We start from the raw sequence: 25,906 nt of genomic DNA, 5'->3' as shown, positions 1-25,906 counted from the left end.
TTCAGTTGATAAGTAAAGTTTTTAGAATAATTATGGTTAACAATTATGTTACTGTTTTTACAGAATAAATAGTATCTTACACAAACATGTTTTACATTGAAATTGAGTTTTCAATTACCTGCATTTCACATAGTGCAACCAGTTCCCAAAGACACTTCACAGATTGTGAGGGGACAGTACTTTCATAGAAGTATGTAGCACATTTCCTGGATTTATTTTTCTTCTAATTCATAAAAAGATATAGCGAGATTTCATGACATCGTTTAAAATGGAGTGCCCCCATTAAAACACCAGACAGAGCTTGTGAGGTATCTTCCAGTGTTCTCTGGGACACTGACCATTTCCATTCCATGACTCATTTCTAACCCATTTCAGGATGCTGAAACAATTGATTGAAATAAAATGGGTAACTGTAGTCAGACTGGCACCACTGAAGTGAAAAAGATGCAGTCAGATTGTAGTATAACTACAGTATGCTGCAAATACTGCGTCCAAAATAATACTTTTGTTTTACTGCAGTAATTTTGCAGTGTAACTGCAGTTCAAAGGTACCAGTCGACTGCAGTTACTGCATTTTTAGTGCAGTTTCAAAACTGCAATCTTTTTTTGTAAGCGAATGATTCGTCAGAGGTCCTTGGGAAGTAAAGGAAATATATCGCAGTGATCACAACAGACTGAACATTGAGGTAAAGTCTTCCCATAGAGTCACTAAGACAAATGGTCATTTCTATTTGTCAATGAGATTAATAGCATTTATAAATGGGGGGAAATGCCTGTACAGGTATGTTGTACCCCCTTAATATTCCTATACACAGACAAATCAAGCAGATTTCAGTTAGTAAAGCAGTACAAAACCATATAGAACCTTGTGTAATGCCCATAACATGCCTGTATAATCATCAGAACTGAGTTATGTTAACCAGTGGCCAGGATATATAAGAGATAGTTATTAATGGTGCTTAAAAAGGCTTTAATTCCCTTTTTTTATGACCACAACCAGAGCCATGTCTATGGTTCTGACAACCGCTCAGCGCACACATGTACACCCCTCATGAAACAGTTTTGCATAAAATACTGAATCAACAAATAGGCTATTGCTTTTAAATCAGCCTGTTCATCTTTCACATTATTAAAACTCAGGACCCTTTGCTGCCTCGTCTGCAAACACCTTGACGTTGGAACTACACGTCACTAACAACTGCCCCAAATTGTCTCTTTTTATTTGCTCCTTTGACGTTTTGCATGGTATAATTATTTCCGATCTTTAGAAGAAAAAAAATGTGTGCCCTCCCCCTCACAAAAAGAGCAGGGTTATATGTGCAAGAGAGAGTAGGTAAGAAAGGAGAGGTTAGAGAGAGACACACAAGCAATGCTTTCAGATTCACATGATCAACCAGCCCATGACAAATAGTATGGTTTGCTCCCTGTGTATCCCCTTTTCCACGTGGCTGTAAGGTTACCAGACACAAGGGAGAATCAGTACATGCTTGACACCAAACCTTCCTGGGTTGGACGGTTCAGTGGCGGTAAAGGGAGCATGGGACTTTTGTCTGTAAGCAGGCTCAAGTCCTTGTCCTGTGTTCATGGCTTGATTCCATTCCAAGAGGCATGGCCAATCCTAGTGGATATAGAGAAATGTTCATGATTGACTTCACTGTAACAGATTCGTTTGGGAATGTCACAATTAGGGACATGCAAAGTAGAAAAAACAATGGTTGTCAATGTTGTGTCCGCTGTAGTTATAGGACCCAGATATTTCACAGCAAAACATATTTTTTTTAAAACAGAGCCACTGTATTATCCATTTTCAAACGCGACAAGACAAGAGACTCCGGAACCATGACAGAAGATAACGGGGACATCTGGTATCAAATAACGGCATGGAGTTTGGTTTAAGTATTGATGGCATCACTTTGGGTCACAAATGCATTGCTGTGTAACATGAATTCTAATTTGAATACATTAGAGAACAGAGACATACAGGCTCCAAAGCTGTTGTCAGGTGACGGACTGTAGTGTGTGTGTGTGTGTGTATGGGGAGAGAGACAGATCGTCAGGATTTAATTCCCTAATTAACCCACGAGGGACAATAAACAGATATGACACTTGCGCCAACACGTGACCACATCTCCGTGGTCAGAACTTGTCGTTGAACACGAGGCGGTGATTTGTCGTCTCTTTATGAAAAGGTGCTTCCGTCATGTTAAAAACAAGGTTATTAAGACTCGCCGAATGACAGCGGACAGTTGCTCGGATAACATCCTGTTCCAGCAGGTAGAACAAAGCTTCATATGATTTTGCTCCAGTGTGGAGTCTATCGCGTGTAATCGCTTGCATTGCATCTATATTGCTTTCCAGTTTGTTTGACGTGGGAGTGCTAGATCCAAGTATCGTTCTGTTAAGCCTGAGAAGAAATAGTAAGACACTGAGCCATTTTAGTTCAGCAATGTGTTAGGTTAAACATTCCTCCTTGTTACGATTATTAGCATGGATTTGGTTTTCGGGTGTGTGAGAGTAAAGAGAGACTGTTTCAATTGTGCTGTTCCCACAATTTCTTCAGCTACTTGTCTAGAAAAAAAGTGAAATAAACTCACATGGGCAATGACTGCCACTGGTCAGAACATAAGTTACCATGGTTGCACAGGCAGCAAATAGGGTTGAAAGCCCTTGGGGTGGGTGGAGTTTCCAGAATCCAGACTGATTGGGGTAAAAGAGGGTGGCGCTCTTCTGGTTTCCTAGACTGGGATAAAGGTAAGGGGGTATCCTATTTGTTTCGCCTTCAGCTTTGGTGAAGCTCCACTGACTTGACCGGCTGCCACCCTTAGCCTGGGTAAGGAGGATGCTCTTTAGTTGTTTATCCTTTAGTCTTGCTGGCAGCAGACCACGAGCAGGGGGGAGTTTATTTTAGGAGAGCTCAAAACCTGTGTTCATACTGATGGCATAGCGGAGCTTGTCACGCAGGATGCTTTTCTTGCTGTAGTTAGGCAGCTTGAGCAGGTTGAAGCAGGTGGATGAGGTGGGGAGGCGGCCGCCAGGCTCCTTCTTCCGGATGGTGAAGAAACCCCGCAGGACACTGCCCAGGGTGTCCCCCGTGTCCTAGAGAGAGATGGGTGACAGGAGGGTGAACACAAACTTCCCAAACCTAAGTTCTTCAACTAAAATAGGCGTACTAGTTGTGTGTGCTGGGGTGCCAGGTAGCCTAGTGGTTAGAGCGTTGGGCCAGTAACCGAAAGGTTGCTAGATCGAATCCGTGAGCCGGTAAAAATCTGTCGTTCTGCCCCTGAACAAGGCAGTTAATCCACTGTTCCTAGGCCGTCATTGTAAATAAGAATATGTTCTTAACTGACTGGCCTAGATAAATAAAAGGTTAAATATATATATTTTATTTAACAAACATGTGGCTTAGAACTTTCCAATGATCCAAGTGTTCTCACCTGATCATCGGACACCTCCACACAGCGAATGGAGAAAGGGGGCTTGAGGTAGGCAAAACCCAGGAGGGGTGGTCTCGAACAGCTGGTGACAAACTGTAAAAGCAGAACAACAACAGAGGATCACATAACAAGTGCAAGGGCGTTCTAGAGCAGGGGTCTCAAACTGACAGCCCCGCAAGCCAACGTAATGCAGTTAACGTATGAACAGTAAAATAGCATTTTATACTGAACAAAAATATAAATGTAAATTGCAACAATTTAAAATATTCAACTTTATTACAGTACATAGAAGGAAATCAGTCAATTGAAAATTCATTAGGCCCTAATTTATGGATTTCACATAACTGGGCGGGGGCGCAGCCATGGGTGGGCCTGGGAGGGCATAGGCCCACCCACTGGGAAGCCAGGCCCAGCCAATCATAATTACTTTTTCCTCCACAAAAGGGCTTTATTACAGACAAATACTCCTCAGAACCATCCTCCCCTCCTCAGACGATCCCACAGGTGAAGAAGCCGGATGTGGAGATCCTGGGCTGGCGTGGTTACACGTGGTCTGCGGTTGTGAGGCTGGTTGGATATACTGCCAAATTCTATAAATTGACATTGGAGGTGGCTTATGGTAGAGAAATTAACATTAAATTATCTGGCAACAGCTCTGGTGGAAATTCCTGCAATCAGCATGACAATTGAACACTCCCTAAAAACTTGAGACATCTGTGTCATTGTGTTGTGTGACAAAACTGCACATTTTAGAGTGGCCTTTTATTGTCCCCAGCACAAGGTGCACCTGTGTAATGATCATGCTATTTAATCAGCTTCTTGATATGCCACACCTGCCAGGTGGGCGGATTATCTTGGCAAAGGTGAAATGCTCACTAACAGGGATGTAAAGAAACATTTTTGAATAATAAGCTTTTTGTACATATGGAACCTTTCTGGGATCTTTTATTTCAGCTCATGAAACATGGGACCGACACTTTACATGTTGTGTTCATATTTTTGTTCAGTATAGTAACATTTGGGGGTTGTTACTACCTTGAGGAACATGGCCCTTTCCTCAGAGGAGAAGTCACTGGACAGGATGTCCCACAGCCAGATGATGACCCGATGGCTGCTGTGGAAACCTCCATAGTACACTGTGTGTTTCCTGACAACAGGAGAGAGAGCGGGCAGGAAAGAGAGCGAGAGAGACCATGTCAGCAAGCACCTTCACCTTGGCTTTACAACCTTACAGTCAACTCACTGTCCGTTACCCAATCAAATGGGACATTCAAACCTAGGATGATAGGATTTCAGGATTTCCCTAAAATGTTTGGGAATTGGCAGGTCGAAAAGATGTGGAGAAGCTCATCGAGGGGGAAAGGGGGTGGAAGGTCACGCACTTGAGGTCATCCAGATCTATCTCGGCGTTGTCCCCGGAGACGAGGCGCTGGACCTCGGGGGTGGAGAACATGTGCAGCCACTCTGGGTTGATGATGCTGCGGAACCCTCGGATGAAAGCTGCCGTTTGCTCTTTTATCTGCGTGTGCATGCGGAAGTGCGCCATCAGGTGGATATAGCTGATCCTGCAACACGGACAAGGTCAAAGGTGAGGTTAAGTCAGATTCAGAACACCATGGGCCTCAAGGTTCTCCCCAGCATTTTTTAACAAGGTGGTGCTGCCGAGTACTGTGGGGGGAGGCCCAGGGGGGCCATTTCCTATAATCTAGAGCCAAACATTTCCTTTACTTTTTTTTTAACATAGTGGTGCAGACAGTCCGCAAGATGGCACAGCGAACCGCTTATATTCTTTGGGGAGAACCCTGGGCCTGTCTAGAAACAACCCTCTAGCCCTTCCGCCTAGGTACTTGTGGAGAACTGAAAGGTTTTGATAGATGTACTAGCGTATTGCTTATTATACCTATCTTCCTTGCCCTGGCTTGGTAGGACATACACCATATTGCTTACACCTATCAGATCTCCACAAGTGTCAAAGGGCCGGGTGTAGGGGCTAGGGGTTGGTCCTGGACGGAACCCCACGTCGTCATCCAACTTGTTATAACTACAGGGACAATAAACAAATCTTGTGTTTAGAGAACGAGAGTGTTAACATCAAATGACATCAACAACTGTAAAAATATACACGTTTGTTCTAGATACTGTATCTGCATCTTTCTCACTTGTTTTCATTGGTGACTGGCATCGTCTTTCCTCCAGGAATCAGCTCATGACAGACCAGCTGCGATATGACACGAAGACAGTATTAAGAGACAAGAGAAGAGTTCTGTTTTTCTACATTCAGAGAAAAACTATGGCTTCTACCTGTCCCATAACATCCTCGTCATACGATAGCGTCAGTCCTAGATCACCAACATCCCCGTCGTAGCGCTGGAAAAGGACAAGACGAAGATCAAAGAACTATTTTGAGTCGACTTCCACAACTTCAGAGTGATATTGATCACAGAAAGTAGCGACGGATAACAGTGAAGCAAAAAAACTTCTCAAATCAAAATAGCGGTCACCATAAACCAGGGTCGTGTTCATCAGGCACCAAGCAGAAACAAAACAGACTGAAACAGGGAGAAAGGACCTCATGGACTTATACAATAAGAAACACTCCCTTTCGTTTTCAGTTGCAAATTGTTTTGAAACGTTTTCCATTGAGTGCTGTAATGAACATGATCCCAGGAACTAAACAACTATCAGTGTCTGTGTGTTGGGAGGGGGGAGGGGTCTTTCTGACCTTAATGGAGGTGAGGTTCTTGTAGAACTCAGAGTCCAGGGAGGGCAGCTCGTCAATGGAGCTGTAGAAAGTGCTGTGATGGTGGCCCATGACCTGGCCGAGGAAGAAGGAGGCGAAGGGTACATCTACCACGATACCCTGAAACACACACACACACACACACACACACACACACGTTGATCTCATGGACTATCAGGCTTCGCATCGATAGCTCCATCTATAAATTGTGCCAACATTTCTCCAGACCTATCCCTCAGCATTATAGCGGGAAAAAGTGGTGAGTTGGGCTAGTGGCTTTAAAATAAGTCATTCTAGTTACATATATGGTCATTTCACATGAATAACATCCTCTGTGAGCGCAGGCACACCTCATACATGGCTTTTCCGAGCATCTTCCCCACAAACTCAAAGAGCTGCAGGTGGTTCTCGTGGATGTAGGACGTAGGGGAGGGGTACAGCCTCTCATTGCCACTGGTGGTCTATGGGGGGAGACATCAGCATAAAATCAGCAGCAGCAGTAGCAGCAGTGGCTAAAAGTACCTTGACACTATTTGAAATCTTTCAAAAGACTATGAGCGTTAGCTTTAGCCTATCCTGGAGTGCCAGGTGGGCAGTGTATGCACTTTTGAGACTTGTCTATTGGTTCCAGTGCAACAGGTAAGCTCAATCAAGCACAGATACAGCACTCAAAATGATTTCAAAAAGTATTTGAAGCAAGGTCTGGAGAGCCAACCTTAAAGAGGTTGAGAGCCGGATTGAAGACTTTCTTGATGATCTCTTCCAGGAACTCCTTGAAGACGCCGTCCTGGTCGATGCCGGCCTCGTCCACACCCAGGTCGTTGACAAACTTCACGCGGATCACACCTTTGATGGAGTTGACGGGCAACCGGCGGAGCTGGTCATAACCATCCTTATGAGAGAGTTCAGACACAAAGAGTTTGGGTGATCAGTTTGGGTATCAGTCACAACCACCATTCTTGACTGTATTTGACATCAGGCTCTGTGCCAAGATGTACCCTTTGCATAACACTGTTTCGAGAATACATTCTTAGTGATATGCTAGTGTGGGGGAAAACATGCAAAAGATGGATACATCCATTTCATACCTCTAACATCCGTGAGCGGCGAATGGTGATATGGGTGACATGCGGAGAGGCGGAGCTGGTCTCCACCAATCCCAAGGTTTCCTTCTCCTTGGTGACAATGTTTCGGAACAGCAGGACCCTCTAAAGTGGGGAGGACAACGAGTGAGACACTATGTGCATTATTGGTGTAGTGAAACGACAAATACGAATGCCCGGGAAGGACAAATATTATTTCTGTGCAGACTCACGTTTTTGTGTGGAATGACGTGTGGGATGTACTGAAGTAACAGCTGAGCTCTCCTCTTGCCCTTCTCCAGCTCTTGGAACAAAAGGCTCGGCTTTAGATCCCTGGACACAAGGGGTGAAAGAGTGAGTTAGTTAAGTGTCCCAATTTTCTTCCTACTGATCAGGCCTGGGACAAATACAGTGCCTTGAGAAAGTATTCACCCCTTGACTTTTTCCACATTTTATTGTGTCACAAAGTGGGATTAAAATGGATTTAATTGTCATATTTTTGTCAAAGTCAAAGTGGCAGACAAATTCTGAAATCTAAAAATATTTATGGATAATAAAACACTAATATATATTGATTAGATAAGTATTCAACCCAGAGTCAATACATTACAGCAGTTAGTCTTTCTGGGTAAATCGCAGAGCTTTGAACACCTGGATTGTACAATTCTTCAAGCTCTGTCAAGTCGGTTGTTGATCATCGCTAGACAACCATTTTCAAGTCTTGACATAAGATTTTAAAGCAGACTTAAGTCAAAACCATAACTAGGCCACTAAGGAACTTTCAATGTCATCTTGGTAAGCAACTTGTGCATAATTGGCCTTGTGTTTTGGGTAATTGTCCTGCTAAAAGGTGAATTCGTATCCCAGTGTCTGTTGGAAAGCAGACCAAACTAAGCTCTCCTCTAGGATATTGCCTTTGCTTGGATCTATTCCTTTGCTTTCTATCATTAAAAAAAACTCCCTAGTCCTTGATGATTAGCATACCCATAACATGATGCAGCCACCACCATGCTTGAAAATATAAAGAGTGGTAACTCAGTGATGTGTTGGATTTACCCCAAACATAACGCTTTGAATACAGGACAAAAAGTGTATTTATTTGCCACATTTTTTGCAGTATTACTTTAGTGGCTTATTGCAAACAGGATGCATGTTTTGGAAAAATTGTATTCTGTACAGGCTTCCTTCTTTTCACTCTGTCAATTAGGTTAGTATTAGGAGCAACTACAATGTTGTTGATCCATTCTCAGTTTTTTTCTAATCACAGCCATTAAAAACTCGATAAAATGTTTTAAATCCCCTTTGGCCTCATGATGAAATGCCTGAGCGGTTTCCTTGTACTCTGGCAACTGAGTTAGGAAGGACGCCTGTATCTTTGTAGTGACTGGCTGTATTGATACACCATCCAAAGTGTAATTAATAACTGCACCATGGGACATTTAATGTCAGCTACCAATAGGTGAACTTCTTTGCGAACCATTGGAAAACCTCCCTGGTCTTTGTGGTTGAATCTGTGCTTGAAATTCACTGCTCGACTGAGGGACATTACAGATAATTGTATGTGTGGGGTACAGAGATGGGGTAACATTTAAAAATCATGTCAAAAACTCATTGCACACAGAGTGAGTCCACGCAACTTATTATGTGACTTGTTAAGCACATTTTTACTCTTTCATTTATTTAGGCTTGCCATAAGAATACTTATCGACTCAATACATTTCAGCTTTTCATTTGAATGAATTCGTAAAGACTTCTAAAAACATAATTCCACTGACATTATGGGTTATTGTGTGTGACACAAAATCTAAATTCAATCCATTTTCAATTCAGTCAAATACTTCCAAGTACTGGAGGTGGGCCCAACATGGCTTGCGTGGAGTACTGGGTGGTCAAAGTTGGCACAAATGTTCCATTGGTTCCATTGTGGTGGGCAAGCTTCATCAAGCGCTCCTCAAGCATTTGACCGCTACTGATCACTAGGATCACCTTAGCAGGTTTTGGGAAGTGCAGACTAACTATGGGAAGGATCAGGGATTAGGATAAGTATGTTTCCCGGAGGGGCACTTACTTGCGCAGCCAGTTGTCATCAGGGGAGAACCTCCTCCTGCAGTCCCGCTCGTAAAGCACCATCAGCCAGCCGTGAACGCTGTGGAACAGGTCCAGCTTCTCTCCCCTGGCATTCTCTGTCACAGACAACAACACATTAAGTTAATGCACACACTCAACGACCCTATCCTCAAGACATTTCTCATGGTGCCGGAAACTGGGATTGGCAATTCTGTCGGTCTATCACATCACCTTTGAGTACGACAAGAATTCAACAGAGGGAGGAGGAGACTCACCCAAGATGCCATCCCAGACCATCTTGTAAACAAACGTGTTGAGAAATGAGGAGATGGTTACAAGCTCCTCCGTCTTAAACGAGATCTGCTCTTCGTAAACTTCAATGTCATCCAGGATCCTGTATAACACACAAAGGATGGTCAACATATAACATATACAGTCGTGGCCAAAAGTTGAGAATGACACAAATATGAATTTTCACAAAGTCTGCTGCCTCAGTTTGTATGATTGCAATTTGCATATACTCTAGAATGTTATGAAGAGTGATCAGATGAATTGCAAAGTCCCTCTTTGCCATGCAAATGAACTGAATCCCCCCAAAACATGTCCACTGCATTTTAGCCCTGCCACAAAAGGAGCAGCTGACATCATGTCAGTGATTCTCTCGTTAACACAGGTGTGAGTGTTGACGAGGACAAGGCTGGAGATCACTCTGTCATGCTGATTGAGTTCGAATAACAGACTGGAAGCTTCAAAAAGAGGGTGGTGCTTGGAATCATTGTTCTTTCTCTGTCAACCACGGTTACCTGCAAGGAAACACGTGCCATCATCATTGCTTTGCACAAAAAGGGCTTCACAGGCAAGGATATTGCTGCCAGTAAGGTTGCACCTAAATCAACCTTTTATCGGCTCATCAAGAACTTCAAGGAGAGCGGTTCAAATGTTGTGAAGGCAGCTTCAGGGCGCCCAAGAAAGTCCAGCAAGCGCCAGGACTGTCTCCTAAAGTTGATTCAGCTGCGGGATCAGGGCACCAACAGTACAGAGCTTGCTCAGGAATGGCAGCAGGCAGGTGTGAGTGCATCTGCACACACAGTGAGGCGAAGACTTTTGGAGGATGGCCTGGGGTCAAGAAGGGCAGCAAAGAAGCCACTTCTCTCCAGGAAAAACATCAGGGACAGACTCATATTCAACAAAAGGTAACACAGGGTTTGGACTGCTGAGAACTGGGGTAAAGTCATTTTCTCTGAATCCCCTTTCAGCGCTACCACCAGTTCTGTGTCATGCCAACAGTAAAGCATCCTGAGACCATTCATGTGTGGGGTTGCTTCTCAGCCAAGGGAGTGGGCTCACTCACAATTTTGCCTAAGAACACAGCCATGAATAAAGAATGGAACCAACATCCTCCAAGAGCAACTTCTCCCAACCATCCAGGAACAGTTTTGTGACGAACAATGCCTTTTCCAGCATGATAGAGCACCTTGCCATAAGGCAAAAGTGATAACTAAGTGGCTCGGGGGTACAAAACATTGATATTTTGGGTCCATGGCCAGGAAACTCCCGAGACCTTAATCCCATTGAGAACTTGTGGTCAATCCTCAAGAGGCGGGTGGACAAACAAAAACCCACAAATTCGGACAAACTCCAAGCATTGATTATGCAAGAATGGGCTGCCATCAGTCAGGATGTGGCCCCGAAGTAAATTGACAGCATGCCAGGGCGGATTGCAGAGGTCTTGAAAAAGAAGGGTCAACACTGCAAATATTGACTCTTTGCATCAACTTCATGTAATTGTCAATAAAAGCATTTGACACTGATGAAATGCTTGTAATTATACTTCAGTATTCCATAGTAACATCTGACAAAAATATCTAAAGACCCTGAAGCAGCAAACTTTGTGGAAATTAATATTTCTGTCATTCTCAAAACTTTCGGCCATGACTGTATAAGTAAGCACAGAGATGGGATATTGTATTTAGGGCCAGTTTCCTGGATACAGATTAGGACTGAAAGAGGTGCTTCTTAGTCTAGGACTAGACTTAATCTATACTTAGGAAACCACCCCATACTGTATAACGTGTAAGTTATGTGGTAGCATTTCATGGAGCTCACGTGATGAGGTGTCTGGAGCAGTCACAAAACAGCATGAGCATGGCTAGCAGCTGTTTAGACTCCTCTGTGTCGTTGTTCAGGCACTCTATGAACAGCTTGAGCCCTCCTTGGGGTCCTAGTTCGCAGATGAAGGCCCACAGCTTAGGCAGCAGGTCATCCAGGTAGGTTAGGCCTGAGGGGGACAGCACCGAACACAACATGAGAGAATGTGCGTGTGCGTGTGTATGCGTGCCTGATTCAAAGGGAACTATGCAGGGACTCACCAGTAAGGATTTGCAGTCGTATCTGGGTGAGCGTGGTGAGGGCTGTCTGGTACAGTACACAGATACTGCACACTTTCTGAACCTCTGCGGAGTCCACCCGTCTCCCGCCAACTGGCTTCAGGATGTTTCGTACTGAGGCAGACTTCTGAAATGCCCGCTTGAATAGACCTAAGAGGAAACCGATCCAATAAGGTTAGTTCGTTGTTTTAAAAAAAACACAACTTATATTATGCACTTCTATAATATAATCTGGATCAATCAACAACAACCCAGGTATGTGATAATAAATCTGATAAATGGTGTCAAAATAAATAACCCATGACATTAAATGATTAAATGCCTGATGAGAAAACAAAAGAGAAACTGAAATACAAATTCGACTTACTCTTGACTGGCAGGTTGTTTTGGGATGTGGTAGGTTGTGGCGGAGGCGTGGGCTCTTGGGTCTCCAGCTTTTTGCTGAGGACATCACTGAAGAGAGTCCGGATCACAGGCATGCCCCACAGGTACTGCAACTGCTTCGTGACCAGTGGCATGGACTCATTCAGACTGGAGGGATGAAGTAAAGGTTGAGTGGGAAGGGTGTGTGTGTGTGTGTGTGTGTGTGTGTGTGTGTGTGTGAGATTGAGTTGATCCCCCTTTGCTGCTATAACAGCCTCCACTCTTCCGGTAAGGCTTCTCTGCCAAACCCAGATTCATCCGTCAGATGGTGAAGCATGATTCCTCACTGCAAAGAATGTTTCCACTGCTCTAAAATCCAATGGCAGCAAGCTTTACACCACTCCAGCCAATACTTGGTATTGCCCATGGTGATCTTGGTACGTCTAATCAGCCATGGAAACCCATTTCATGAAGCTCCCAATTAACAGTTCTTGTGCTGATGTTACTTCCAGAGGCAGTTTGGAACTCGGTAGTGAGTGCTGCAACCGAGGACAGACGATTTTTACGCGCTACCGCACTCGGCAGTCCCATTCTGTGAGCTTGTGTGGCCTACCACTTCACGGCTGAGCCATTGTTGCTCCTAGACGTTTCCACTTTACAATAACAGCACTTACAGTTGGCGGGGGAAGCTCTAGCAGGGCAGACATTTTACGAACTGACTTGTTGGAAAGGTGGCATCCTATGACACGTTGAAGGTCACTGAGCTCTTCAGTACGGGCCATTCTACTGCCAATGTTTGTCTATGTGCTCCATTTCATACACCTGTCAGGAACGGGTGTGGCTGAAATAACCAAATCCACTCATTTGAAGGGGTGTCCACAGTTTTGTATATATATATATTTTGTAGCTGAATAAACTAGAAAATACCATGGCTTGCGAAAGTATTTATCCCCCTTGGCATTTTTTCTATTTTGTTGCCTTACAACCTGGAATAAATATTTTTTTTTTTTTTTTGGGGGTGTATCATTTGATTTATACAACATGCCTACCACTTTGAAGATGCTAAATATTTTTTATTGTGAAACAAAACAAGAAATAAGACAAAAAAATTGAAAACTTGAGCATGCATGACTTTTCACCCCCCCAAAGTAAATTATTTGTAGAGCCACCTTTTGCAGCAATTACAGCTGCAAGTCTCTTTGGTTATGTCTCTATAAGCTTGGCACATCTAGCCACTGGGAGTTTTGCCCCTTCTTCAAGGCAAAACTGCTCCAGCTCCTTCAAGTTAGATGGGTTCTGCTGGTGTACAGCTATATTTAAGTCATACCACAGATTCACAATTGGATTGAGGTCTGGGCTTTGACTAGGCCATTCCAATACATTTAAATGTTTCCCCTTAAACCACTCGAGTGTTGCTTTAGCAGTATGCTTAGGGTCATTGTCCTGCTGGAAGGTGAACCTCCGTCCCAGACTCAAATCTCTGGAAGACAAACAGGTTTCCCTCAAGAATTTCCATGTATTTAGCGCCATCCACCATTCCTTCAATTCTGACCAGTTTCCCAGTCCTTGCCGATGAAAAACATCCCCAGAGCATCATACTGCCACCACTGTACTTCACTGTAGGGATGATTTTCTGGGGGTGATGAGAGGTTTTGGGTTTGCACCAGACATAGCATTATCCTTGATGGCCAAAAAGCTCAATTTTAGTCTCATCTGACAAGAGTACCTTCTTCCATATGGTTGGGTAGTCTCCCACACGCCTTTTGGCGAACACCAAACGTGTTTGCTGATTTTTTTCTTTATGTAAAGTCTTTTTTTCTGGCCATTCACCTGTAAAGCCCAGCCCTGTGGAGTGTACAGCTTAAAGTGGTCCTATGGACAGATACTCCAATGTCTGCTGTGGATCTTTGCAGCTCCTTTAGAGTTATCTTTGATCTCTTTGTTGCCTCTCTGATTAATGCCCTCCTTGCCTGGTCCATGAGATTTGGTGGGCGGCCCTCTCTTGGCAGGTTTGTTGTGTTGCCATATTCTTTCCATTTTTTAAATAATTGATTTAATGGTGCACCGTGGGATGTTCAAAGTTTCAGATATTTTTTATAACCCAACCCTGAACTGTACTTCTCCACAACTTTATCCCTGGTTAGCTCCTTGGTCTTCATGGTGCCGCTTGCTTGGTGTGCCCCTTGCTTGGTGGTGCCCCTTGCTTGGTGGTGCCCCTTGCTTGGTGGTGCCCCTTGCTTGGTGGTGTTGCAGACTCTGGGGCCTTTCAGAACAGGTGTATATATACACAGATCATGTGACAGATCATGGAACACTTGAATACAGTCCACCTGTGTGCAATCTAACTAATTATGTGACTTCTGAAGGTAATTGGTTGCACAAGATCTTATTTAGGGGCTTCATAGCAAATGGGGTGAAAACATATGCACGCACCACTTTTCCATTATTTATTTATGATTTTTTTTTAAACAAGTCATTATTTTAATTTCACTTCAATCTGGACTATTTTGTGTATGTCCATTACATGAAATCCCCCCCAAAATATAATTTCAATTACAGGTTGTAATTCAACAAAATAGGAAAAACGGGGGATGAATACTTTTGCAAGGCACTGTATATTTTCTCCAAACAATTTTATGGAGTGCACACATGCGGCTATTCTGTGTTGAGCGGTTAACAAATTAACAGGTCCTCATATATGATTCATTTAGAGTTATTTATGCAACTTTAGTGGTGAAACAAACATTGGGCTACATGTTTGTCCTTCTGTGCGAGAAATAAATATTCCAAACATAATCTGGGACAGATCCCAAATTAAATACAACCACTAGCATCAAAAAAATGTTTAAAGCAATGAGGCTGATGCAACAGATCAGAACATTTAGCTCATTGATTGTCAACTAGATTAAGTCGTGGGACGATATTTTCTTGAGCGGAAGGTCGGGTGCCAGAAATTATTTACAAATAATTTGTAGACTGCAAATTGGTCACAAGAAGCCCAAACCAATATAATGTTTGATTAAAACATAATCATTTTAAACCTTGCTTACATTTGTATACGATCACATCTCTCCATTATACGTTGGAACACTTGGGAGCAGATTTCTTAAATTAAATTCACTTGGAGCTGATTTCCTGGTGTTTTTACAGTCTTATGTCCAACAATTAATTTTAAATGTTTTAAAAGTTTTTTCCCTCAGAAAACCTGGGGGGGTCAAATAAAACCACCCATGGGGGTGCCAGTTGGTGATCCCTGGTTTAGCTTAAAATGTTGATAAACTATTAGGCTATTTCTTCACATTATAGGCTCAGAAATGCGCACACGGCAGTAGGCTATAACAGTGAATATTGAGAATGCAATTAGCGGGAAAATACCATTTTCAAAAGTGACCGCAAATGCGATTATACATGTAACGCTTTATTATAAAGGTACATTTTTATGGCGACAATTATCTTCCCCAAACTTTAAACTCAGACGCTGCCAGGGCCTCCCGAGTGGCACAGTGCACTGTGCTACTAGAGATCCTGGTTCGAGTCCAGACTCAGTCGCAGCCGGCCTCGATCGGGAGACCCGTGGGGCAGCACACAATTGGCTCAGCGTCGTCCGGGTTAGGGGAGGGTTCCGGGTTAAGCGAGCAGTGTGTCAAGAAGCAGTGCGGCTTGTCTGGGTTGTGTTTAGGAGAACGCACGGCTCTTGACCTTTGCTTCTTCCCGAGTCCGTACAGGAGTTGCAGTGATGGAACAAGACTAACTTCCAATTGGATACCACAAAATGTATGCCAGTTAGGCTCCTATGTATGCTAGTTAGGCTCCTATGTATGCTAGTTAGGCTCCTATGTATGCTAGTTAGGCTCCACACCAGTTGTAAAGCAAATGAATGTTCTTAATTTTAAGAAGTTATTTGGCCACTTTAGTGGTGATACAAACCCAGACTATGATTTGAAAAAGTTGCAAAAAAAGGCATGCACTGTTTCTTGCCTCACTGCACAGAGGCTGGGCATCATTAACAAGTGATACTATGTCATTCACAAGTAATACTATATCATTCACAAGTGATGGGCTAATATTGTCAACAATCAAACTATTCTTGATTTAATCTAGTCTTTACATATAATATATGTGTGAAATTTGTTTTGATTTAGAATGGACCATTATCATGCACCTGTCTCAAAACAGGGGCATGGGAAAGAAATACATGTTATCTACGCACTTAAAATAGGGAATGGAGGACGCTTTTCCCGTGGTTCACTTTCATGCCAGCCAGTAAAGAGAAGCAATGTGCTTAATATTAGGAAAGTTGAGAAATAAATATAGTAGGTCTAGCCTATAGAAAGCTGATGGGATCCTCCTCTCTTTAATAGAGGCCATCAAAACTGTTTTCTCAATTGCATAGCCTATAGAAATACTGCACAACATGAGCTCATGGGCTCTCATTAAGTGTTTGATTAGATTTTTGTTTACATGTGTCAGAGTGATTAGAGGGACAATAGAGTGCTGAGTACAAGGCAGTTAGCAAGTTGGTAAGTTACTAATGACCATCAGCAGCATCAGAGCTTGGAGAAGACTAATGACTCGTGACTGCCGGTGTGGAGTAACGCAGACACCGTAACAGCCCTAGTTGAGATCCCATTTCATAGCCCAGTCCCAGATCGGTTTGTACTGTTTTGCTCCTAAGGTCATTGACACTTGATTTTGGCAAGACAACAACCATAAGAGTCGGCAAGAGAGCACAAACCGATCTGTGATCAGGCTATGAGGATGTCTCACTGACCCGTAGTCTACGGTTTGGGAGAACCAGCCAAGGACAGGGTGCCAGTGGGTGAGGTTAGATTTCTTCTGGGACACGTATCTCTGGCAGTAGGACAGCATGTCCGTCAGTTCCGTCACAAAGTGGTTGGCCTCCTCCTCCAGTACTTTCTCGTTGAGGTAGCCCAGGTGAATCAGGTTACCTACAGTACAACAGGATGAAACGGAGGCCCCGCAGAGCAGCAACCCCAAATAACTGATTCAGTATGTTTCCCACAGCACCGCACAGAGAAAGACAAGAAAGAGAGAGACAGAAAAAGGCAACTCAAACATGCACGCTCACAGTAGTAGCCAATATTGCCATAGAATAGATATGAGAGTCAATGTAAACGACCCTACCCAGTAAGCACAGTGTGTGGCTCCCCTCCAGGCAGACACAGATGTCGACACACTGCTCCTCGCAGCTAAGGAACAGGATGAACTTCCTCAACAGGTCGTGGGTCTGGATGGTGGTCATGGACTGCACAGAGACAAGCACACACTCAGAGGCTTTGTCATTGTACAAGCTATTATATGTTTATACAATAATGTCTATATATCTGAAGTGGCACCCTACACAGTGCACTAGGTAGAGAATTGGCTGTAATTTCTTAATTTTGAGTGTTTAGCATTTACCTCTGGGGTGATGGTGTAGATGTGGGAGACAACTGCTGGGACAGACATGATGTGGATGAGGAGAGACCTCAGCAAGTTGTCAGAGAAGTGAGCAGCAATGACAGGTCTGTAAAATAAAGACAAATTACACTAATGGCTCCCGAGCCTTCTTCAGCTCCATGCATTCTAAAAAGGTGACCAAGCAGATCATACACTATGATAAGATAGGACCTCATATTCCATGAAGCTAAGCCACTTGATTTTTTTTTCTTCCAACAAACCCAGTTACAGAGGGAAGTGTGAGCAAGCAGAACATCGGGTATATACAACAATAGATCTGGCCCAGGCTCTAGTGATGCAGAGACAATTGATCCATGGTGGTCGAATGGGAATGAGAGAGCTTCCACTCACCTTAATGCCAGTGTGAATACTGCTGTGAGTGTGCCCTTGGTAAGTGAGGGTCTGGAGCGTGCCAATCCGTTGGTGAGTAGAATCTACCAGGGAATACAAAATTGCAGAAACCACCAATAAAACGTCAGCAACATAATAATAATCATTCTAAAAGCCCTGATGAAAAGATGGAAGATGTCATATGAGTCACTGTACCTGCAGTATTGAATAAAATCCCTTTTGATTGAGATGCCCCATGATGTTCTCACAGATCCGGGTCAATGCTGGTCTGAGGGCCTCGCCTAGCACAGAGGGAGAAGAAAAAAAATGGAGGACTCCACTTTGTCTTTTTCCTTTCAATATCAAGACACTTATATAGAGGAGGTGTGTGTACTGCAGCAGTGGTTTGACCTGAGACCGACCTTTCCCTCTCACTATCTTCCAGGTTGATGTGTCTGTGAAAGTCACCAGCATGGTGAGGTACAGAGTCACCAGCTTATTGTCCTGCATGATGTCAGGCTACAAGAGACAGAAGGAAGAAGGGGTGTAAAGATCCAATTATAACATTTCAATATTTAAAATGGTACATCTGTTTTCTTAAAGAAGGTTATTATCATCAAAGCATTCTGATTTACCTTTAATTTTTTCAGGAACTGACAGGAGATCCACAGGAGATCTTTAATCTGCTTGATCCAAGGGATGGTGAGGTCTTTAGAAAGAGCCAATGACACATACCAAACCTGATAACAAAGAACAATACATTATTATATATAAAGTCAGAGTCAATCACACTCTGGGTTAATTAAAAATCTGTTCTCACTGATGATTCCTTCACTATAATCATACTCACTTTGGGCTCATTTTCAACATCCATGCTGCCAAGAATGGAGCGACAAAGCTTCTCAAATCTCTGTGTAGTTAAAAGCATCATAGCTTGTTAGTTATATGTACACTAAACAATCTCAAGTACTATACTGATATGTAATCATTCATTTGCCTTTCAATTAGTAAATAAGAGACATCATCCTGTAAGAGACAATTAATAACAATGTACAAAACATACGTTCAAATCAGTGAGGGTAAAGTGTAGGTGTTAAAGAACTTACCAACTTATCATCTTGGCAAAAAATGAATAGTAATTTCCGTGCAATTTTAAAAATAGATAGTGCGTTTCTTTTTGTGGTCCCGGCATCTTGGAATAAGTCATCAACTTCTTTCCTAGTAAGAAAGAGAGCATTCATACATTACTTCAAAAGGTTTATTCACAAACTAGTCTCATGAAAGATTGTGTGTCCTAATGCATAACAGCACGCATTGCTTGTAAAGCAAACCTTATTTGTTTCTGGAGTCTGCAGCGACAGAGGAATCTCCTGACCAGCGCTTGAATTAGGGTGGCTGCTCTGTCCCTTGCTTTGTACCCCTTCCTCTCCTCACGTGCCTGCCTGGCTTTGTCCAGAAACTCAGACTTGGAACTCTGAGCTGCACTAAACATTGTGCACCCCTAAGGTCAGGCAAAATGGACAGACTTAGTTGGTGCTGAAACATAATGGAGATGAATATTCATGGTCAAATTAACACATCTATAGTCTCAGTGTGGGAAGGGGAGGGGGAAGAACCATACACTGGAATAGAATATGAATACATTCAAATTAAGGTATACCTGTGTTTTCCTCTGGTCTTGCCTAGACCTTTGCAGCTCAGAATGCGCTATGCTTCTCAAGTCATTTGAACATCCTCGAGATCCAAGTTTTTAGACACTCTTCGAGAGCTATAGCTAGCTGCGCTTCGGTTAGCCCAGCAAAAGCTACAATTGTCAACTCTAGGAAAATAACTATTTAAATAACATATGTAACATTAACACGTCATTACAATTTGAGACCATGTTAACTAGCTAACGTTAGCTAAATTCGCTAGCTAGCTACATTGACGACGTTGTCTGGTCTCAAACGTTGACATTCCTAAGGCAGGTAGCTAGCTAGCAACATAAACGATGTTTTTATCCAATGGACAAACTGACAATGTGGTACCAATCAATTGTATCGGTTAGTTAGCGTACTACAGTAGCGTTAGGTAGATAACTAGACCCGGCAAATAACTCGCTAGCTTTTGTCGCCAGTCGGCTAGCTATTATGGTTAGCTAGCTAGCTGTGTTGGTTAGCATAGCAGATTAGATACTTCATCGCCACCAATTGATTGAAATACTTGTCAAAGCATTTTACTAACATGAAAAACGAAATAAAACATTACTCAATAATAACCGAACGTTCACTGGAAATGACACCCTCATTAAGTAGAGTCCGTACGCTGTTTCAAAATGTAAACAATAACAGGCGATCCGTACATTGACTGCATCCAATTTAACCATTAATCCTTGCACTGTCGCACAGAATATATTGTGAGTGGGATGTAATTGTGTGAGAGTAGACACTTACATAATAATTTCAGTATTGATACATTGTATGTATACTGAACTATTAGCATTTATTTTGTCACAATTACTCTTGTTTGAACTGGATCTCTTCAATTAAAGCGTTTGATGCAACTTATAGGAACTATAGGTATTGCTATGAAAAGGGGGGAGCTATTATTGGTTACTCCTTTGTGGGGCGGAAGCTAATTAGTGACGTATAACAATCCAACGCTATTTATGGCTTATAAAGGATAACTTGTTGAATCTTTTTTTTTGTATGTTTACCGTTCTCATAGCAGCAGGATATTATGCTGGCAGAACAATAGCGTATTTATTTTTCTCTATATAAAGAGTCACAGTTTTGCTTCTGTCCCTCTCCTCGCCCCTACCTGGGCTCGAACCAGGGACCCTCTGCACACATCAACAACAGTCACCCACAAAGCATCGTTACCCATCGCAGAGCAAGGGGAACAACTACTTCAAGGTCTCAGAGCGAGTGACGTCACCAATTGAAACACTATTAGCGCACACCCGCTAACCACATCTGGAGCCCCACAAGGGTGCGGGCTCAGCCCCCTCCTGTTCTCCCTGTTCACCCATGACTGTGGCTACATATGCCTACAACTCAAATATAAAATTTGCAGATGACACAACAGTAGTAGGCCTGATTACCAACAATAACGAGACAGCCTACTGGGAGGAGGTGGGGTCTTGGCCCCTAAGACCATCACAAACTTTTACAGAAGTACAATCGAGAGCATTCTGTCGGACTGTATCACCGCCCGCAACCACAGGGCATAACCACCCGAGACATGGCCTGTTCATCCCGTTATGCATTAAAGCTGGGATGGAGAGACTGAAAAACAGTTTCTATCTAAAGGCCAACAGCTTGTTAAATAGTCATCCCTAGCCGGCTACCACCCGGTTACTCAACTCTGCACCTTAGAGGCTGTTGCCCTATGTACATAGACATGGAATCACTGGTCAATTTAAATGGAACAACAGTCACTTTAATAATGTTTAATACTGTTTTACTCATTTCATATGTATATACTGTACTCTACTGTATTTTAGTCAATGCCACTCAGACATTGCTCATCCTAATATTGATATATTTCTTAATTCCATTCCTATACTTTTAGATTTGTGTGTATTGTTAGATACTACTGCACTGTTGGAGCTAGGAACACAAGCATTTCGCAACACCCGCAATAAACATCTGCTAAATATGTGTATGTGACCCATAAAATGTGATTTGATTTTGATTTATATAGTGTAGGTTAAGAGGAAGAATAAACTGATATCACAGTATGCCTTGCTCATATCGATATCAAACAATATATCGAGTTGTCAACATTGGTGCCCACTACTAATCCTAACCCTAACCTTAAATAAATAACACATTTATATTTAAATATAATTTAATTATTAAGAATATATCTTCATTTCATCAGTCTGCTGTCTCCTTCAAGCATAAAACCTTAACTTCTTTAAACAAAGTAATTTACTCTCCAATAACTCATATAGGCAACAACACATCCACTACGCTGATCCTCAACACAGGGACCCTACAAGGGTGCGTGCTCAGTCTCCTCCTGTACTCCCTGTTCACCCATGACTGTGTGCCCACACACGCCTCCATCTCAATCATTAAGTTTGCAGATGACACAACAGTGGTAGGCCTGAATCCCAACAACATTGAGAGAGACTACAGGGAGGAGGTGAGGGCCCTTTTGCAGAGCAGTGCCAGTCAAATAACCCCTCCCTTGACATCAACAAAACAAAGGAGCTGATCGTGGACTTCTGGAGACAGCAGAGGGAGCATGCCCACATCCACATTGACGGGCCGCAGTGGAGAAGGTGAAAAGCTTCCTCGGGGTACACATCAGTGGCAATCTTAAATGGTCCACTCACACAGAAGATGGAGGCTGAACAAATTTGTCTTGGCCCCTAAGACCCTCACAAACCTTTACTGACGCACCATTGAGTGCATCCTGTCGGGCTGTATCACCACCTGGTACGGCATCTGCACTGTCTGCAACTGCAGGCTCTCCAGAGGGTGGTGTGGTATTACTGCCAAAATAACAGGCAAGCCCCCCCAAAAAAATATTTATAGATTTTTATTTAATTTATTATTATTATTTTTTGCAAAAAATTTGGGGCTCTGCCCCACCTACCCTGAATGACGGGTCGCCACTGGTAATCGCTGCCAAAGGTGCTTCAACAAAGTACTGAGAAAAGGGTCTGTATACTTATGTAAATGTAATATTTCAGTTTTTTATTGTTAATACATTTGCTAAAATGTATAAAACCTGTTTTCACTTTGGCATTATGTGATACTTTGTGTGCATGACTGATGAGGGGGAAAAAACTATTTTAAAATGAGGCTGTAACGTAACAAAATGTGGAAAAAGTAAAGGGGTCTGAATACTTTCCGAATGCACTGTATATATACTGTATTTATATATTTATACTCCCGACTCGAACATTGCTCATCCTAACATTTTTTTAAGGTGTTTTTTTTCTCCAACTGATATTCAACACACCAGTCAAATAATTCATTAGTTTGGGATTAATGTAACACACAGGATTAATATCCAGTAATCCATATACTGTGCTCTGTACTATTCAGTCCCCCATGAAATAACACCATACAGTATACACATTCTACTGACCCTACTGTGTATTCCCAACCACACTTTTACCTCGGCACATCAAATGTTTATTTCTTTGTAAGCCAATTTGTCATTTCTAGGCCTATAGCGTATTGCATTCTGACTAATGGAGTGGGTGGGGTAGAAAGTGCTGCTGGGTATTTAGACCACAGTCCCCCAATAAATAAAGTCGTATATAGATTCTACAGACCCTACTGAGTAATCCCAGACCCATTTTAATTTGGCACATAGGGTTTTTTTTTCTCCTTTTTTTAAGCCAATATGTAATTTATAGCCCTACAGTGTATTGCATTGTGACCACTGGAATGGGTGGATTATAAAGTGCTGCTGGGTATAACGACCTCAGTCCCCCATTTCTTATCAACAAGCCAATTTGTAATTTATATGTCTAAGGTGTATTGCATTGGGACCAATGGAGTGGGTGGAGTAGAATGTGCTGTATTTATGTTACGATAAACTAGGAGTGGTGGGTGGAATCAGGCGCAGAGAGCAGGGTTCAATAGATTGTCAAATGTATTCACCGGCGCAACAAAACGGTCACGCCAACACACAGGGCGCATACAATTTACCAGCCCAAACAACAGGACCAAAATAGTCCGGAGAATAAAGACACGAAAAAAACACCATCCAATAGAGTAACAAAAAAACAAGCCCGCACAAATACCCAGCGGGCCTAGTGCCCTTAAATAGCCTACAAACAAACACTAACACAAAACAGGTGTACCCAATTACCCAATAACCAGAAACAAACGGAAAGGGAATCGATGGCAGCTAATAGGCCGGCGACGACGACCGCCGAGCACCGCCCGAACAGGAAGAGGCACCATCTTCGGCGAGGTTCGTGACAATTTAGACCTCAGTCCCCCATGAAATAACACCATACACAGTGCCTTTAGAAAGTATTCACACCCCTTGACTTTTTCCACGTTGTTGTGTTACAGCCTGAATTTTTAAAGGATTTCATTGAGATTTTGTGTCACTGGCCTACACACAATACCCCATAATGTCAAGTAGAATTAGGTTTTGATACATTTTTACAGATTCATTCAAATAAATTGTAAGCTGAAATGTTTTGGGTGAGTCAGTATTCAAACCCTTTGTTATGGAGTAAAAATGTGCTTAACAATTCACATAAATTGCATGAACTCACTGTGTGCAATAATAGTGTTTAACATAAATTTTTTAATGGCTCTCATTGCTGTACCCCACACATACAATTATCTGTAAGGTCCCTCGGTCGAGCAGTGAATTTCAAACACAGATTCAACAACAAAGACTAGGGAGGTTTTCCAATGCCTCACAAAAAAGGCACCTGTTGGTAGATGGGTACAAAAAAAAGTGGATATTGAATATCCCTTTGAGCATGGTGAAGTTATTAATTACACTTTGGATGGTGTATCAATACACCCACTCACTAAAAAGATACAGGCGTCCTTCATAACTCAGTTGCCGGAGAGGAAGGAAACTGCCCAGGGATTAAACCATGAGTCCAATGGTGACTTTAAAATAGTTATAGAGTTTAATGGCTGTGATAGGAGAAAACCGAGGAGGGGTCAGCAACATTGTAGTTACTCCACAATACTAATCTTTTTTTTTTAACCTTTATTTAACTAGGCAAGTCAGTTAAGAACAAATTCTTATTTTCAATGATGGCCTGGGAACAGTGGGTTAACTGCCTGTTCAGGGGCAGAACGACAGATTTGTACCTTGTCAGCTCAGGGATTTGAACTTGCAACCACTTGGTTACTAGTCCAACCTAAATGGACATTATGAAAAGAAGGAAGCTTGTAAAGAACAAAAAATATTTTTTTCTAATGCATCTTGTTCGCAATAATACAGAAGAGTATTATTGAAAAAAATACATTAACTGCGATGCAATATTTCTAGAATGAAGTCCCAATATTTTGAGAATAAAGTGGCAATATTTTGAGAATAAAGTGGCAACATTTCAAGAATGAAGTGGCAATATTTTGAGAATAAAGCCTAAATTAAATTGTATGAATAAAGTGGCAATATTTTGAGAATAAAGTGGAAATATTTCGACATTAAAGTGGTTTGTGCTGTGTGCGCCACCATTGAAATGCCTGAGTTAGATGACCTGGTGAAGCTGTACTTTAGAGGGAAGTAGGGGCGCTGAGGGTGCTGCAGCACACCCTGAAAAATCTGTATATTAATAAAAAAATATATATGATTTTTTTCCATTTTTTTCACAAAAGTAGTTCACTGGGCTTTTATTAGTCCTCTATTAGCTGACCGATATCGACCTCATTTTCGAACGCTTTTAAAACCCTGAAGCCAAGTGCAGAAACTATGGATACAACTTCTTCCATGCTCACACATGATCTTAATTCATATACATGCCAATAGAAATCCCTGCATTTAATAGCATGCTTCTGTTAGCTGAAACATAATGACAAAATACACTATAATAATTTCCTCCAGTAAGACAAGGGGTGGAGGTCTGTGTATATTTGTAAACAACAGCTGGTGTACGAAATCTAATATTAAGGAAGTCTCAAGGTTTTGCTCGCCTGATGTAGAGTATCTCATGATAATCTTATGGTTCCAGCGGTCACCAGAGGGTAGCAGATAGAGACATTGTCCAATTTACTCATTATGATTTCCCTGTTAAAAGAGGTGTGTTTTCTTTTGTCCTTTGCAGAAGCTTGAATTGTTATCCGTGTGCGTTTGTTCATGGGGGCCCTTAAAGTTGATGACATGGTTCTTACTGACAAGAAGCACATGACTGAGCTTTTTAAATCACCACTTCATTAAGTCAGGATTCCTATTTCACTCAGCCATGTCTCCTTGCCCGTCCAACATTTCCTCATCTCCCACCCTCCCTCTTTTTCCCCTGCCCCGCTAGAAAGTTTCTCACTGCAGGCGGTCACTGAGTCCGAGGTGGTTAAGGAACTCCTTAAACTTGACCCAAAAAAACATCCAGATCAGATGGTTTAG

General features: G+C 42.4%; 1 protein-coding gene across 6 annotated transcripts; it reads right to left on the bottom strand.

Moving 5' to 3' along the window:
- Nucleotides 1-20,396, bottom strand: LOC115139766 (ubiquitin-protein ligase E3B-like). Of its 6 annotated transcripts, XR_003865155.2 has the most exons (28): nt 19,524-20,394; nt 19,195-19,364; nt 18,970-19,081; nt 18,714-18,773; nt 18,499-18,603; nt 18,286-18,382; nt 18,080-18,165; nt 17,885-17,967; nt 17,495-17,600; nt 17,219-17,339; nt 16,845-17,022; nt 12,078-12,241; nt 11,693-11,860; nt 11,430-11,601; nt 9,599-9,717; nt 9,325-9,439; nt 7,490-7,589; nt 7,263-7,382; nt 6,890-7,066; nt 6,525-6,635; nt 6,157-6,294; nt 5,736-5,801; nt 5,594-5,652; nt 4,817-4,999; nt 4,470-4,581; nt 3,435-3,527; nt 2,595-3,096; nt 1-1,618 (listed from the first exon to the last, which is right to left on the bottom strand). XR_003865155.2 is itself a non-coding variant. In XM_065026522.1 (27 exons), exons 2-27 carry the CDS (start codon nt 19,353-19,355, stop codon nt 2,905-2,907), a joined length of 3,198 nt encoding a protein of 1,065 aa, XP_064882594.1. In that variant the 5' UTR covers nt 19,356-19,399; nt 19,524-20,394; the 3' UTR covers nt 1-2,904. The 6 variants fall into 6 exon arrangements, 5 of the variants coding, with proteins under 5 accessions (XP_064882594.1, XP_029533375.1, XP_064882595.1 ...); XM_065026522.1 differs by having other exon boundaries at nt 1-3,096; nt 19,195-19,399; XM_029677515.2 differs by having other exon boundaries at nt 1-3,096.
- Between the last annotated feature and the right edge of the window lie 5,510 nt (nt 20,397-25,906).

The sequence above is a fragment of the Oncorhynchus nerka genome, linkage group LG13 (assembly GCF_034236695.1).
Source record: "Oncorhynchus nerka isolate Pitt River linkage group LG13, Oner_Uvic_2.0, whole genome shotgun sequence".
In the NCBI taxonomy this organism is placed as follows: domain Eukaryota; kingdom Metazoa; phylum Chordata; class Actinopteri; order Salmoniformes; family Salmonidae; genus Oncorhynchus; species Oncorhynchus nerka.
This window is presented reverse-complemented; position numbering and strand designations above follow the sequence as displayed.